General features: G+C 45.9%; 2 protein-coding genes across 6 annotated transcripts in view; one reads left to right on the plus strand and one right to left on the minus strand.

Moving 5' to 3' along the window:
• Positions 1-16,713, minus strand: part of JKAMP (JNK1/MAPK8 associated membrane protein) — a 57,349-nt gene that overhangs the window by 18,311 nt on the left and 22,325 nt on the right. Inside the window, exons 1-3 of one of the 5 annotated variants that reach the window (XM_063947371.1) lie at positions 2,855-2,966; positions 1,603-1,762; positions 867-958 (exon numbers count right to left, since the gene is read on the minus strand). In XM_063947371.1, the coding sequence (XP_063803441.1) occupies positions 867-958; positions 1,603-1,624 (114 nt within the window). In that variant the 5' untranslated portion in view covers positions 1,625-1,762; positions 2,855-2,966. Of the gene's footprint in view, positions 1-866; positions 959-1,602; positions 1,794-2,854; positions 2,967-10,813; positions 10,902-16,713 lie in introns of those variants that run through there. The other 4 variants (XM_063947370.1, XM_063947372.1, XM_063947373.1 and 1 more) reach the window with 4 other exon arrangements.
• L3HYPDH (trans-L-3-hydroxyproline dehydratase) lies at positions 3,131-11,587 on the plus strand. Its single transcript, XM_063947368.1, has 5 exons — positions 3,131-3,717; positions 6,709-6,878; positions 7,286-7,408; positions 9,902-10,039; positions 10,860-11,587. The coding sequence occupies exons 1-5, from the start codon at positions 3,234-3,236 to the stop codon at positions 10,983-10,985; spliced, it is 1,041 nt and encodes a 346-aa protein (XP_063803438.1). The 5' UTR covers positions 3,131-3,233; the 3' UTR covers positions 10,986-11,587.

Here is a 16,713-nt window from a genome sequence, read left to right on the forward strand (position 1 = left end):
GTGATCTGGGGGGGGGTTTACCCTGCAGAGCAAGGGTTAGGCTGCAGGGGGGGTATTGAGGGGTAGTCTGCAGGGAAGGTTAGGATTAGGCTGTGAAAGAGGGAGGGTTAGGGGGTTTAGGGATCAGGGATAGCTTTTAAAATCATCTGGGATCCCGATATATCTATCTCTATATATATATATATATATATATATATATATATATATATATATATATAGATATATAGATATATATATAGATATATATATATATAGATATGTATATGTGTGTGTAAATCTGACTCTAATGATAGCTAGTGCCTTCCCAGTCATTAACCTCACCGCACGTCACAGCAGAGGGGATATTATCAGGCAGGGGTAGGTGAGATTATAGTGAAGAGGTGAGTTTTGGGAGAGCGCTTGGAAGATTGAAGGTTGGAGGAAAGTCTGGTTAGGTGAGGAAGAACGTTCAGTAAGTGTAGAGCAACACAGTCACGTAGACGGGAGTGAGAGAAGAAATGCATAGTTTTAAAGTTACTGCTTGGTAATGCATTGTACCATTTCCATGTTACTGGACGATCTAACCACACACAAGGTGTCATGTAGTGGTCATCTGTGTGTGTGGATTTGTGTGTCAGATTTGGCCACAAAGATTGTATAGCCAATACTGTCACGTGTCCATTTTCTTCAGCATGCAGATTAGATGATTAAATCTGCCCACATATGACTACTAAAAAAGTCACATATTTTGTCTCCACTGCAGTAATTCTTTAGACAATGAGGACACCTAACCTGCATAGTGACAGGGTGTTACTAAAAGACATAATGTGAATATGTTCAGAATAATACAAATATATTTGGGAAACATTCCAATGAAATGAACTTACCCCACAATCTCCGAATGTTTCATTGGAGCCATTGGAGAAAATAACTGGTTTTCCACAGTAAAGGCCAATGCACATTTTCCCTGTAACCACATCTGGAAAGTAACACAAAACATTTTTAAACACCACGGAAATAGATAATTCCCTCAAGAACACATGAATTTTGCTTCTTTTAAAAACATCTACAGGTCAGTATGTCTATATGCTGATATACAATGGTGGCACCTTGTATATCTACACTACTGCTAGGGTTAGACTAACCTCAAAAAGAAAATGTCGACTTGCTGAATGTTCTCACTGTCGACATAATGACCATGGCGAAATTCTCATGTCAACATTATGAATCTCAACATAATATACTGAAGCCCTAGAAATCCTATATCCCACCAGACAAGAAGATTTACTATTTATTCATTTTTTTGGGTGTAAAAGGACCTTTTTACTTGTGAGCTGTGGATTTCAGGTGCTTTTCTCTAAGAGCTGACACAGAGACGCAACCACCGGCTTTGCCGCGACAATGTTGTTGTCATCTGCAATGCAATAAGTGCTTTCACCTTTCTGACATCTTCCAACTAGAGCGCTGGACAGTTTCGATCCACATCCTATGTGGCCAAAATGGATAGAGACCTGGAAAGCATTTTAGGACTTGTAGTTCTACAATAGCCAAAATCCCATGTGTTGATCTACAGTACCTCTAATGTAAATTACTGCAGCAGGCTATAAGAGTGTTAATATTTACCATTTTCCATTGTTTTTTCCATCAGACTGCCACCAATGATTTACGATCCTAGACTACCATGGCAACCACAGTCACACAATGTAGTGAGCAGAGTCATTGGAACGCCTCTCTGAGCTCTGTCTGCACTGTGACATTTCTCTTCTCCACCTTCCCCTGCCATCTGTAGGACACAATGAAATGTGTCCGGCAGCCTGTTTTGATTGCAAACCATTTAGCTTTTTACAGGATAGTGATGTGTAGAGGTACAGCTACAAACAATGATATATACTTAAAAGGTACTTAGCGGCCTATTGTCGATCTTGAGGTATAGGCCCCTATCATTCCTCATAGCAGCATATTGGGGCAATAAGGAATTATTTTTCGTAACTTATTTTTCAAAGAAGTCTTCCTGGGGTTGTGGTGCCTCCTGAGCGGATTACCTGGAATAATTACGTAATAATGCTACTAGACACAAACGCATCATGTACACAAATCATAAGGCGTTACCCAGGTTTCATAAAATATGGGTGTCATGGCATAATTGTAAATATTCTTGCCTTACTACTGAGGCTGACGCGAGATACAGGTGAGAGGTATACCCCTGCCATATCTACATTGTATTTTTATGTGCTACCCACTAAGAATAGGGTTATGGCTAAAACCAAGTTGGGAAAAGGACCTCTGACATCACCAGGGTGAGGAGCAAGGGCCAAACAGGCTACCCGAAATGTTCGCTCGCCACGTTTCGGGCTCGGTGGCTTGCTTCGTTCGCCACCAGGTGACCAAAGGGAGTAGTTGGTGGCGTGGATAGTTAAAAGTACTATCCCGCCGGCCTAGCTCCTCCCCCTGACGTCAGAGGTAATTTAGCTCACTTGGTTCTAGCATCTATCCTGAGAATAGTGGGCACTGTAGTCTGCAGCACTAATTAGCCATTCACAGGCAATATCAGAGCGTCAAGCTATTGCTACATTGCCCTGAAATTGAAACTGCAGGACCTGAATGCTTTAGATAACAAGGGGCTTGATAAACAAGCACCATAATGTCCTTATTCCGTGTAATGCAGAATCAGCAGACCATGCATCCTCATTTCAAGGGTTTTCATCTTCAAATAAGTAAATGACCCTCCTAGTCACATCATTACAAGAGGACAGCAACCAGACCTATGGTTTAGGACCAGTCACTGCACATCCTCTTACAGCCATGGCCCAGCACAGTGCTCAGAGCGGGTATATACTCTGTATAGTATGATCTTGCATTTGGTGCAGGCACTCACCCATCAGGGACCACAGTCAGGGCTCTCCCATCAACAGACCATAACGCTGGTGTCAGACACAACCAGCACTTCCGGGTCTGGCTCTGCGGATGCAGTGACGTAACTCGTTTTAGCTCTCTAGGCATCATGGGACATAAAGAGCGCAGCCGCCATGTTTACTATTGGCAATGTTTGGGAACAAGCCATGCGTAACCATAGCAATTGCATAAATGAGCTAATTACATAGAGACGTCTCTAGCAGACAGAAAATGAGTCATAAGGGAAACGTCTCCTTTCCGTACTAGTGTCGCTCACCATCTGCCCAAAACCAAAATGGCCGCTGCGGAATCACTGCATGCAGTAGTGAAGTGTGTTGTCACCCACGCTTCCAGTGAGAGTCATGTCGGTGCTGAAGCTGCGTCTACCGCCTAACGATGGCCCGGTGCTGTCCGTGGTGGACATGCATACCGGTGGGGAGCCTCTGCGGATCGTGCTGAGCGGGGCGCCGGTACCGAGCGGGAGCACAATCCTGGAGAAGAGGCGCTGGGTGCGGGAGAACATGGACTGGGTGCGCAGGATGCTGATGCTGGAGCCCCGCGGTCACCAGGACATGTATGGAGCGCTGCTGGTGCCCAGCGAGGAGGCCGAGGCCCACCTGGGGGTGCTCTTCATGCACAATGCCGGCTACAGCACCATGTGCGGGCACGCTATCATCGCCCTGGGGCGCTTTGCTGTGGACTACAAGCTGGTGGATCCGCAGGGGCCGGAGACCCCGGTCAATATACACTGCCCCTGCGGTCTAGTGCGGGCCTATGTCTCCTATGCTGAGGGCTGCAGTGGCCGAGTGCGCTTTCACAGCGTCCCTGCCTTCACCCTCTGCACAGGTAACAATACTACAGTGCCCACATTCACCCTCTGCACAGGTAACACTACTATGGTGCCCGCATTCACCCTCTGCACGGTTAACAATACTATAGTGCTCGCATTCACCCTCTGCACAGGTAACAAAACTGCAGTGCCCGCATTCACCCACTGCACAGGTAACGATACTACGATGCCCACATTCACCCTCTGCACAGGTAACAATACTGCAGTGCCCGCATTCACCCTCTGCACAGGTAACAATACTACAGTGCCCACATTCACCCTCTGCACAGGTAACAATACTGCAGTGCCCGCATTCACCCACTGCACAGGTAACGATACTACGATGCCCACATTCACCCTCTGCACAGGTAACAATACTGCAGTGCCCGCATTCACCCTCTGCACAGGTAACAATACTACAGTGCCCGCATTCACCCACTGCACAGGTAACAGTACTACAGTGCCCGCATTCACCCACTGCACAGGTAACAATACTGCAGTACCCGCATTCACCCTCTGCACAGGTAGCAATACTATGGTGTCGATATTCATCCTCTACACAGATAACCGTACTACAGTGCGCACTTTCACCCTCTGTACAGGTAACACTACTACGGTGCCCGCATTCACCCTCTGCACAGGTAACAATACTACAGTGCCCGCGTTCGCCCACTGCACAGGTACAGTAATACTACAGTGCCCACATTCACCCTCTGCATGGGTAACGATACTATAGTGCTCGCATTCACCCTCAGCACGGGTAACGATACTACGATGCCCACATCCACCCTCTGCACAGGTAGCCATACACAGTGCTCACATTCACCCTCTGCACAAGTAACAGTACCGTACTGTGCTCGCATTCACCCTCAGCACGGGTAACTATACTAGGATGCCCACATTCACCCTCTGCATAGGTAATGATACTACGATGCCCACATCCACCCTGCACAGATAACCGTACTACGGGGTCCACATTCACCCTCTGCACAGGTAACAGTACCGTACATTGCCCGCATTCACCATCTGCACAAGTAACAATACTACATTGCCAGCATTCACCCTCTGCACAGGTAACAATACTGTACAGTGCCAGCATTCACCCTCTGCACAGGTAACAGTACTGCAGTGTCCGCATTCACCCTCTGCATAGGTAGTACTACAGTATTCACATTGGCCCTCTACACAGGTAATAATAAATGTACTATGACTGCTGTACACACATTCACCCTTTTCACAGATAATAAATATTACAGTGCCCACATTCAGAGCTAAACTGAGGGGATATCCCAGATTTAGGGGGTGATGCCTGTTGTAGGCTTACCTGCAGAAATTTGGGGCAGGTAGAACTAATGACTAAATGGATCTCCTAATAGCTGAATGCACAGGCCGCTTTATTCTGTGCCACTATGAATAGTTCTGTGTCGTCTTGCTTTTAAAGTATTGTACACCTGCAGAGCCACCACAATGAGGGTGGGTGGATAGTGCCCACACAGAGCTATCCAGCCGTCAGAGAGACTCCTACATCAATCTCTACATAGCCTTAGTGCTAACTAATACCCCCTTCACACCCCTGACCCGGATATTACTGGGGCAGCCTGGGTTGCGTGTCCCGGTATCTTGGCCACCAGGGTTATTCCTGAGACCGTTCCGGGTAGCTGCGGTGTGAAAGAGGGGTCCACTATTCACACTGACACACGACCAAGGTTGGCCCGGCAATAGAGGGTCTGAAATGGGTGTTACCATGGCTTGAAGCCATGTTGATGATCCTGGATCAGACCCGGGATTTGGTGTGGAAGAGGTATTATACCCGGGTTCGGTATGGATGACTCAATATCCCGACAGTGGCTTCCCACCAGAATTCCCGGCAGTGCGGAAAGCGCTAAGAGCTATTCCCACTCTATGGGTGTCGTCAACACCAACGAGTGGGAATAGTCCTGTTGCGCTGGGACTCCGTCTGGTGGTATTGTCGGCTGTCGGGATTCCGGCATTGGTATCCTGACCGCTGGGATCCCGACAGCCGGTAAATTAAACGCATCCCTTAAACCCTACTACTCTGGTTTCTGCAGTGCTGTAGAATAATGCAAGAGAACAGCCTTTTTATACCGTATATCTCTATATTAGTTTGGCAGATACTTCCTCTATGGCTGTATTTTCTGTAATACACATAGTGGAGCCTATGCAAGCTTGAACACACGTCCGGTGTGAAGCATGTTCTGTTTGTTTCCACTCTGTGCATGTGCCAGATATGAGCAATGATGTAGAATCCCATGCAAACAGAATGCCCCTCACTTGTGCTGGAAGGGGGCGCTTAGCTGGGCAGCAATAAGGTGTTGTCACGTAGGTTCCGAGAGAGTGTGTCGACAGTATTGCCGCCTGCTGATTGGCAGATACTATACAGACTGAAGGAGACGCCGTTCAGATCCTGTTCCTGACACAGGGAGTGTCCAGTACTAGTTGATGTATTGTAGACATTGGTAACTATTGATGCATTTGCCAACTGTGATTCATAGGTATCCAGTCTCTAGGTCGACCACTATTGGTCGACATGGAAAAAGGTTGACATGAGTTTTTCACTTTTTTTTTTTTTCATTTTTGTAACGTTTTCATACTTTACGATCCACGTGGACCACGATTGGGAATAGTAACCTGTGCCGAGCGCAACGATAGCGGAGCGAGGCACCTTGCCCGAAGCTCGCGAGCCATGTGAGGGGACACGGTGCACTAATTGGGGTTCCCGGTCACTTCACGAAGAAAATGACGCCAAAAAAATGAAAAAAAAAAAAACACCCCAACTTATGTCAACCTTTTTCTATGTCGACCTAGGGACTGTGTCGCGCTATTTCAGGTGTCGACCTAGTCACTGTCGACCTAAGTGTGGTCGATCCAATAATCCACACCCGATTCATATAGGATAGAGCTGTATAATTGTGATCTGCATCAGTATAAATCCTGACTTGGGCAGACATCTCTGTGAAACAGACTCTCCTGGTATTCTGTGCACCCAGATGTTCCGGTTGATGTTCCGGGCTATGGGCAGGTAGTAGTGGACGTTGCGTATGGAGGAGCATTCTACGCATTTGTTAGTGCAGAGCGCTTTGGCCTGGACGTTTGCACATCGAGGACAAGGGACATAGTTGCTGCTGCAGCTGCTGTGACTGATGCCGTAAAGGCTCAGGTAGGGTACACTGCCTGCTCCTACCAAATCACTCTACACCTGCTCTTCCTATCCTAGTGTTCATTCTAGCACCCTGCACCTTTCAAAATCCATGCAGTTCCTCTTTCCTACCTGAGGTGTCGCTCTCTGCTCTGGTGCTTCTCAGCACACTGGTCTGTATTTCAGTGCTGAGATACAGACCAGAGTGTTCTGGGAAGCACCAGCGCAGAGAGCGACACCCCAGGCAGGAAAGAAGAACTGCACGGATTTTGAAAGGTGCAGGGTGCTAGAATGAACACTACTATTCAACCATCACTATATTAACACCAATACTAATGTTTCATATCTCAAATAATAATAATAAACATAACTACCTTATCATGCCATTGTACATGTCCTACTCATAAACTTTCTGATATGTTTTGAAGGTCAAAATCATCCATCCAGACAGTGAAGACCTGTCTTTCTTATATGGCACCATAGTAACCGATGGAAAGGATGCATACAGCGGGGAACCCACTGCCAATATCTGTGTATTTGCCGATTCCCAGGTACCAAGCCACCTCCGTTTACTACTCATGTAGCTGGGTGTTAAAGATCTTGTTGTCTGCACACTGTGATGGTGACCGCTTTGTGTGCTGGAGCAATATGCATTATAATGCAGCCTATTATTATTTATTCATAAGGTGGCATAAAGCGTACACAGCGCCATTCAGGGTATACATAAGAACAGGACGGGGGTATCGGAGCATAAGGACAACACACAACGGTTTACTCATAGCATAAGTACCAAACACTAATATCACACCACAGGCGGGGCCTAACCGGTAACGGGAGAATGGGTAGGGCTGTATGACTAGAAGTGAGGCCCTATATGACCAATATGCATGAAGAACATAGTGAATTCATGGGCTGCCTCTCTATGTATATTAGCTGATTAAAGTGGCTTCCTATGGTGTCTGAATGTGGGTGCAATTTAGGAAAAAGAATAGTTTGTGTAATGTGAGATTAATTTGGGGCAGTTGATATTCAATATTTAAGTCATTGATTGGGCAATATGATGACCTCAAGAAAGCTGTGTATTTAGTGTGATACATGATTGGACAGTTGCTGGCCGCCAATCAAATACAATAACGCACAACACTGTTTTAGCCGACTGTTGATTGCATTGCTTTTATTATACCATACACATTATTATTATTATTATTATTATTATTATTATTATTACTTAAGACGAGAGTTTTATTATTTTGTACACAGTGTAGTATTATTATTATTATTATTACAAAGTTTTATTATTATGTACAAAGTGTACATAAACGAAAGGTACAAAACAATGGGCAAGCATAATACCCGCATAACAAAATTGTACAAACAGCAAATAAAGGTAAATAATTCCAAGTTATTAATCCAGGACCCACAGGACGCTCAGTATAAACATATACCTTATTATTTTACTGTTCCTAATGCATGTAAAATACTTAGGCAGTTATTCAGAGTTGTTAGCAAACCAAAAAAGTTAGCAGTTGGGCAAGACCATGTTGCACTGCAGGGGGGGCAGATGTAACATTTGCAGAGAGAGTTAGATTTGGATGGGTTATATTGTTTCTGTGCAGGGTAAATACTGGCTGCTTTATTTTTACACTGCAATTTAGATTTCAGTTTGAACACACCCCACCCAAATCTAACTCTCTCTGCAAAGCTAACTCCGAATAACCCTCTTAGGACCCTACTCAGGTTGGAACGCAACGTGCGATCCAACCGCAAAAAATACAATGATGATGTGGGAGCATGCACAGGGCCCGTCCTGCGCATGTTGCACCCCACAGTTAATCTGAACGCCTCTGCCTGTCAATCAGGCAGAGGCGGGAGGGGGGCGGCAACGCTCCATTTCCTATGCGGAGACGGAACGTTTCCAGGGCCGGCGAAACGGATGCATGGTGGGGCAAACATGGGCGTGATCAGGGCAGCTGATCGGCCACTTAGATCAAAAACGATGGCGGTGGCCCTCCCGCCGTCGCAGCCAGGCTGCACCAGCAAGAGGCTTCCCTACTTTCTGTGATCACGCTGAAATTGCACTGCGACCATAATTTCAGCATGGTCTCAGAGGGGGTGCGTAGCAAGCATATGACTCTTGTAAATCTGTGCTGTGTGCTTTATCTCATAGTGCTGCTGCAGGAAGGGAACACCTCCCCTACATACAGATGTGTCCAGCCTCAGCTTTACTGCTATTCGCGGCTATTCCGGGTTGTTTGCTGCAAATAGCGTGTCTGCGAACATTTACGGGGCACTGCGCATACACCCGCGAACTATAGGATTGCATGGTACACACACTCCTGTGAATTTGCTGCAAACAGGTGTGAATAATTGCAATTATGGTATATTCGCAGGATGCATGAGCGCGGGCACATCTTTACAACTTTCTTAAAATACTCTACTAGTGTTCATTCTAGCACCCTGCACCTTTCAAATCCTGTGCAGTTCCTCTTTCCTGCCTGGGGTGTCGCTTTCTGCTCTGGTGCTTCTTAGCACATACATGTCTGTATCACAGCACTGAGTAATAGATCAGAGTATGCTGAGAAGCATCACAGCAAAGAGCGACACCCCAGGCAGGAAAGAGGAACTGCACGGATTTTGAAAGGTGCAGGGTGCTAGAATAAACACTACCTACTGCCCTCTTAGATCTGCGCCTCGTCTCTGGCACCCGCCTCTTACTCGTACTCTACCACCCACCTAAGGAATAACTTACCACACCTGAGAACTCTCCATTATGCATCACTTTCTTTGTGCCATTTTCTAGAGACAAAATGAGTTATCTTCCTCAGATCCCTAAATTAGCAAGTGCCACCAAGTTTTTGTAGCCTTGAAGCACTAGAATTATGTTTTAAGAATTAGGGAATGTCCTTGAAATATACCTTTTAAGAATGAACATTCTTCCCATTGAGATGATGCTCTTTAATTTATAAGACAAAAGATCTGTCTTCTGTTTTATGGGCTCTTTCTATTGATCACAGTAAAATAATATTTATTGCCCCTGACATCAGGTTGATCGCAGCCCTACCGGTTCTGGGGTGACGGCTCGCATCGCTCTGCAATACCACAAAGGTCTAATACAGCTGGAACAAACCCGGACCTTTAAGAGTGGCGCCACAGATTCCTTGTTCACTGGAAAAGCAGTCAAGGTATTATTGCTGGATAGATACTGTACAAATGTCTTTATGTTAAATGTTCTTGAGGGTAGGTCTATAGGGGGTCATAGAAGAGATCTGCTGCTCAATGGCCTTTCCTTTCTAGTACAGGATCACTTTAGAATTTCTGCATTATAAAATGCCCTGGTGCATATAGTCATCAGAACTGGGGAAAAAAAACAAATTATTGGAATAAATGGATTATACAGGGTGAGGCAAAGAAACCTCCCAGATTTTAAAGGTTACCATGGTAAATGCTATTCAGAATGTTAGTGCATAATGTAAAAGTTCATGGAATACAGTTAATTTTCAGTTGTTTTGAATATGATATCGCCCAGATGGTGGCCTTCATTCCTGATACACATTTGTAGTGGATTTCTGAAGTTTTTGCATCACTCGGTGGGTCATTTCCGGTGTTATTGCTGCAATTTCCAGACAAAGCTCACTTTCATTTGTATGGCTTCATTAACCAGCAGGATTTTCGTTACTGGACAGAAAACCATCCTCATAAACTTCACAAGAGGCCTCTACACAGCCAACGGGGCCATCTGTCAGCTGAGGTCTACAAACATCGACCGAGAACCATAAATGAACTGAAGGCAGCTACACGCCAAGAAATGACCATATCGTATTCAAAACTAATTTAAAATAAACTGTACTCCATGCACGTTTAGATTATGTACTAAAAATGTGAATAGCATTTACCATGCTACTTTTGTTAACCTTTAAATCTGAGCGATTTTTGGCCTCACCCTGTGGTATACCTACCACGCATACTGTTGTCTTTTCACGTTCCGACTCTCTCTTCTCTCAGGAAACGGTTTGTGGTGACTATAAAGCGGTGATTGTGGAAGTTTCTGGCCAGGCTTACTACACTGGTACATCAAGCTTTATCCTGGAAAGCGAAGACATACTAAAAGATGGATTCCTGCTGAAGTAACAGGACCGTTCATACTGTATATCTCATTCTGCTGTTCTCTCTGCAGTGCCAGTCACGTTCAATACTGAAACAGAAATGTATTGTTCAGAGAAGACTGTTTATGAAAAGCTACAAACTTCTTTCTTGGTGGGAGTCCAAAGAGAGATTGCCCAGGCCGCAGTAACATTGTACGCGGTTGGTATCGATATCCTGGCACACAGAATCATGTCGGTCAGAATGGCAACAGCGGCATCCCAATATTCAAAATCCAGACGGATTCTGATCATTATTTTAACCCTGTCTCCTCCCGCAGTCTAACCCTAACCCCCCTCCCCCTAGTGCCTAACCCTGGCCACAGTACTTACCGCCGGGATTCGTTGGGATGCTGCTTACGGCATTCTGACCGCCTGGATTTTGTGCACCATGATTGTATGTAATAACCTTACATTGCTTCACTCGGAGGGTGAAGAACATATAAAGTAATAACAGGAAAAATGTAAGCATCCATTATTAGAACTACATATTACTGTAGGGAAATCTGAAGCAGTTACTTATTAATGTATGCTTACGTCTTTTATCTATATATTCCATTGTTTATACTAATATAATCTACATATAACTACTGTTTGACACTTATTTTTATATGACACATAAACATGAGTACATAGATCTGTAGTGGTGGACTTGCCCACAGGGGTACAGGGAAAACCCCCGGTGGGCCCCGCTGCCTTTTGGCCCACCTCCTGCTTTAGAGATCAGGTCCCAGGCTGTGCACTTGAATTGTACATTATACATATGTTATATTATACTGCATAGAACTATGGTGTATTTTCTACAGTGCATTGCTGGTATTAACCTGGTACATTATCATGCATAGCCTAGCAGTATTTACTATATATATATCTATCTATATATATATATATATATATCTATATATATATATATATATATATATATATATATATATATATATATATATATATATAGATCTATCTATATCTCATTTATTTAGGGGTCCACCTACCTTCTATACATCATGCGGCGTGAGTCGCTTGGCACGAGTAAGCCACGCCGAGCAGTGTAACGACTCTTTCATTGGCATCGCAGATGCTGCAAAACACCAATCTACCAGAGACGCTGGCCTGCATCTTTAAACACAGGAATTTGTTTTCAATATGCACAAAGCACGGCAGAACTTATCATGAGAAAAGACGCGGCCGATGTATCATAGCACAAGATGTACAAGTGTTGCAGAGTAGATGAATCAGTGAAGTCTCGTGAAGCAGTTTTGTTGCACTGCATTGCGACTTAAGGGCCTTACACATTTGGCGATCCACTGCCGAGCTGCCCGAAGGCGGATACGGGCGACCCGGCGGCGGGGGGGCAGTGACAGGGGGAGTGAAGTTTCTTCACTCCCCCCATCACCCGGCTCCACAGCAGTGCAGGCAAATATGGACGAGATCATCCATATTGACCTGCATGCACAGCCGACGGGACACCAGCGATGAACGAGCGCGGGGCCGCGCATCGTTAATCGCTGGTGACTCCACACTCAAAGATATGAACGTTATGTCGACCACGTTTGGTTGACATGATCATTAGGTCGACATGGAAAAAGTTTGACATGAGTTTTCCACAATTTTTTTCATTTTTTGACATTTTTCATACTTAACGTTCCACGTGGACTACAATTGGGAACGGTAACCTTGAAGCGAGCCATGCGAGGGGTTACGGTGGAGTAATTGGGGTACCCTGTCACTTTTCAAAGAAAACGACACCAAAAAAAGTTTAAAAAAAACCCTCATGCCGACCTTTTTCCATGTCAACCTAATGACCCAATGTATGTCGACCTAATGAACCACACCCGATCAGAAGTGCATGGTGATCCACATAATTTTAAGGAGCAGTGACTGGGAATGTGGGGTATTGGCAGCGGCCGTGTCAGGAATTAGGGTTGTACTAATAGCTGATGGTGCTGCTGATGTCCAATCGATGGTGCCAATTTTTGTACACACAAGCAGATTTGTGCTGTGGCTGGTGACGCCCATTGACCACAGCATTACCGCAGGGATTCAGTAGCGACTGAGATAAAAGCCGCAGCTGCTACTGCGCCCACCTCTGAATGAGGCCCAGAGAGACTGGGCAGCATCCTCTGCCAGCTTTTCCAGTGCGGACATGGAACATATGGATTGGCGTGTGATGCTGGTCATTCACTGGTTAAAGTATATAGGATGCATTAGTCCTGTGTATTGTAAGTGTATACCCACGACCTCGCCATATTAATGTGTAAAGAAGTCTGAACATGTAGCCAATCCAACCAAGCATTTCACTGCTAATGGCACGGGGAAGTCATGTTGTACTGTAGCCCTTTTCCACCAAAATCCCGGGTCTGACCCGGGATTTGGAACACTGTTCCAATCCTGTTTCAGACCCGGGACCGACCCAGTTCCCACTGCGGCTCTGACCTGGGTTATTCCTGTGTCTCTGCCGTTTACACTGCACATAGGTGCAGTCTCTCTTCTGCCAGCGCTTAGACATGACATCCTCTCCAAGCCCCATGGGAAATCGGGATCAGGACCCGGGGCACTGCATCCATTCACCTTCACCCGCACCTTTGCTCAACTCTGCATAGCGCAGCAGTGGTGACAGCATGACCCCACCCACAATCTCCCGACCGCCTGTGGGAGATTGGGGGTGGGGTCATGCACACACACACTCCACTGCTCTCCTCACACTGCCCTGCACCCCACAGCTCTCACCTTACTGGTCCCACCCACCTGACTCACTATCACACCTAACTGCTCCCCCACCCCTCACTGTTTCTCTACTGCTTGCACTTTCCTCCTCACACCGTCTTGACGCCCCCAGCTCACTACCCCATCACCCCTCACTGCCTACATAGCTGCTGTCCCACCCCTCACTGCCCCCTACTGCTCCCATCACATCTCACTGCCCCATCAGTCCCGCACACTGCCCCCTACTGCTCACACACACACTGCCCTCCTTCTGCTCTCAGACACACACACTGTCCCCCTACTGCTCACACACACACTGTCCCCTTACTGCTCACACACACACTGCCCTCCTTCTGCTCTCAGACACACACACTGTCCCCCTACTGCTCATACTGCACACACACACTGCCCTCCTTCTGCTCTCAGACACACACACTGTCCCCCTACTGCTCATACTGCACACACACACTGTCCCCCTACTGCTCATACTGCACACACACACTGTCCCCCTACTGCTCATACTGCACACACACACACTGTCCCCCTACTGCTCACACTGCACACACACACTGTCCCCTTACTGCTTACACTGCACACACAAACACACTGTCCCCCTAATGCTCACACACACATACATGAACACACACACTGCCCCCCTACTGCTTATACTGCACACACACACACACACTGCCCCCTACTGCTCACACCACACACACAATATGTCCCCCTGCTGCTTACACTACACACACACTGCACACATAGGCATACTGCATACACACACAAACACACTGCACACATATACACACAGCTCCACCTCTTTCTGTGACAGCAGTCCTGCTGTGTCCCCGGTCCCCTGCTCACATGTCACTCTCCCTCTCAGCCTCTCCTCTCCTGTTAAAAAAAAAAGAAAAGAAAAAAAAGTGTCTGCTGCTCAAGGGTGGTGGGCGAAGGGGAGCCAGTCTGCAGGTGACGCCCCAAGGTGTGTGTCTAGTAGTGGTAAATCTGCCACTGATTAGATCTACTTAGCATGTAAGTTCTTGCAGTTACTTGTTACTCTGGAATGGCCTCTTTAATTATGACACAAAATAATGGATCCTAAATAACCATACAAATGCCCGTATTTAGCAATGAGTGATAAATTTCACTGTGAGTGATAAATTGCACCAGCCAATCAGGTCCTACCTGCCATGTTACAGGCTGTGTTTGCAAAATGACAGGAGCGGATTGGCTGGTGCAATTTATCACTCACAGTGAAATTTATCACTCATTGATAAATACAGGCAAATATATGTTATAGAAGTATAAATATTGGTCATAACTCCATTCTGAGGAAAATAGCTAATTAAAGTTTTGGGTAAATGAATACAGCTGGCCTGTTTGTGTGAACATAACTTTTGGAGGCAGCTCAAATGTTTGTTTTTTTCCTCCCTATATTTGCCTATCTGCCCTTGTATATTTCAAATTAAATAAAAACTATTTTTTTTTCCTACCAAAAGAGTCCCATTTATTTTGAAAAGGTTTTAAATTGTGGTTTTGTTAAGTACTTACATGTATTTAATATTACGAGTGCCTGATGTATCTAATGAGATATGTGGAATGGATTACTTCTTAAGAGTTAAAAAGCTACTGAACTCAAAATAAAAATTGCTTAATCTAAAATAGCTGAAAATGACATTCAGAATGTACTTGGAAAATTTTTCATACCGTGATAGAAATGGAGATTTGTTTTGCAGCTGAGTGCAAGCCCGCATTGGTCACTTACAGCTGGTATTTAGGACTGGCAGATTGTCTGTGTCCTTTGATAGAATGGGTATGGGACTCTAGGTCGACATGAGTTTTTTTATGGGGGGGTTTTGGTGTCGTTTTCTCAGTCAATTGACCGGGAACCCCAATTAGTGCACCTATGTCCCCATGCATGGCTCGCGAGCCATTCGCAATCGTAGTCCACTTGGATTGTAAAGTATGAAAACCTTTTTTCATGTTGACCTAATGTCCGTGTCAACCTATTTCTAGTGTCGACCTATCCACTGTCGACCTAATGGGTGTCAACCTTATTGGTGTCAACAGGCCCGCCATCAAGGGGGGTCGGTGGGGACTCCAGGCCTGGACTGAGATGGGGCCCGTGTGGCAGCATTCAGGTTCGGGGCCATGTCATCTGCCTGCATGCGCACCGGCAGCCTCAAAAGGACAGAGCCGCGGCGCTGTTCTTACTACAATGCTGGCCATGAGCCAATCGGAGCTCACGGACTGGCAACCAATCAGGAGCTGCCAAATTCAGCCGCTCCTGATTGACTGCCGGTCCGTGAGCTCTGATTGGCTCACGGACAGCTCTGAGTCTCTAGTACTAAAGATTATGAATGGCGCTGTGGCTCCGTCCTCTATCCCCCGGTGCTGTGGCTGCCGGTGCGTAGGCGGCTGGCCTTGTCCCCAATTCTCACTGCATCCTCCCGGGCCCACTCAAAATGTAAGTTTGGGGAATGCAGGGGGGGGGGGGGGCAATGGGGCAGTGTTTGGGGTGGGGGGCCCTGCTTCATTTGTCAGTCCCGGGCCCCATCATTTCTGATGGCAGCCCTGGGTGTCGACCTAGAGTCTGAATACCGATAGAATTACTGATAAGAAATGCTACAGTACTGTATGTAGATGTCTCCTCACACGATCACATTGACTGAAATACCTCCTGGTATAAAAGCCCCTGACATTTACATGTACAGTCTGTATGAGGGAAAGTCATTAGTCGCTGTTTTATAAACCACTTCTTCTATGTTTAGTGGTCCTTTAAAGCTAAAAGCCCAAAAAGTACACCACATACCTGGCATGACTGTACAAATCCAAGTTTGCGGACAGTAAGTACAGCACAAAATGGGCATTTTCTTACCCATGAACTAAAAATAAACAAAAGTGTCTGCCAACCTCCAAAACCAACTCTGAGGAAATAAAGACCTCAATCCTGACAAAGCTGAGACCCAGCGATGGTGAAGAGTGGTCAAGTGATTGGGAACTCTCCAATAATAAAG

The sequence above is a fragment of the Pseudophryne corroboree genome, chromosome 12, assembly GCF_028390025.1.
Source record: "Pseudophryne corroboree isolate aPseCor3 chromosome 12, aPseCor3.hap2, whole genome shotgun sequence".
Classification (NCBI taxonomy): Eukaryota; Metazoa; Chordata; class Amphibia; order Anura; family Myobatrachidae; genus Pseudophryne; species Pseudophryne corroboree.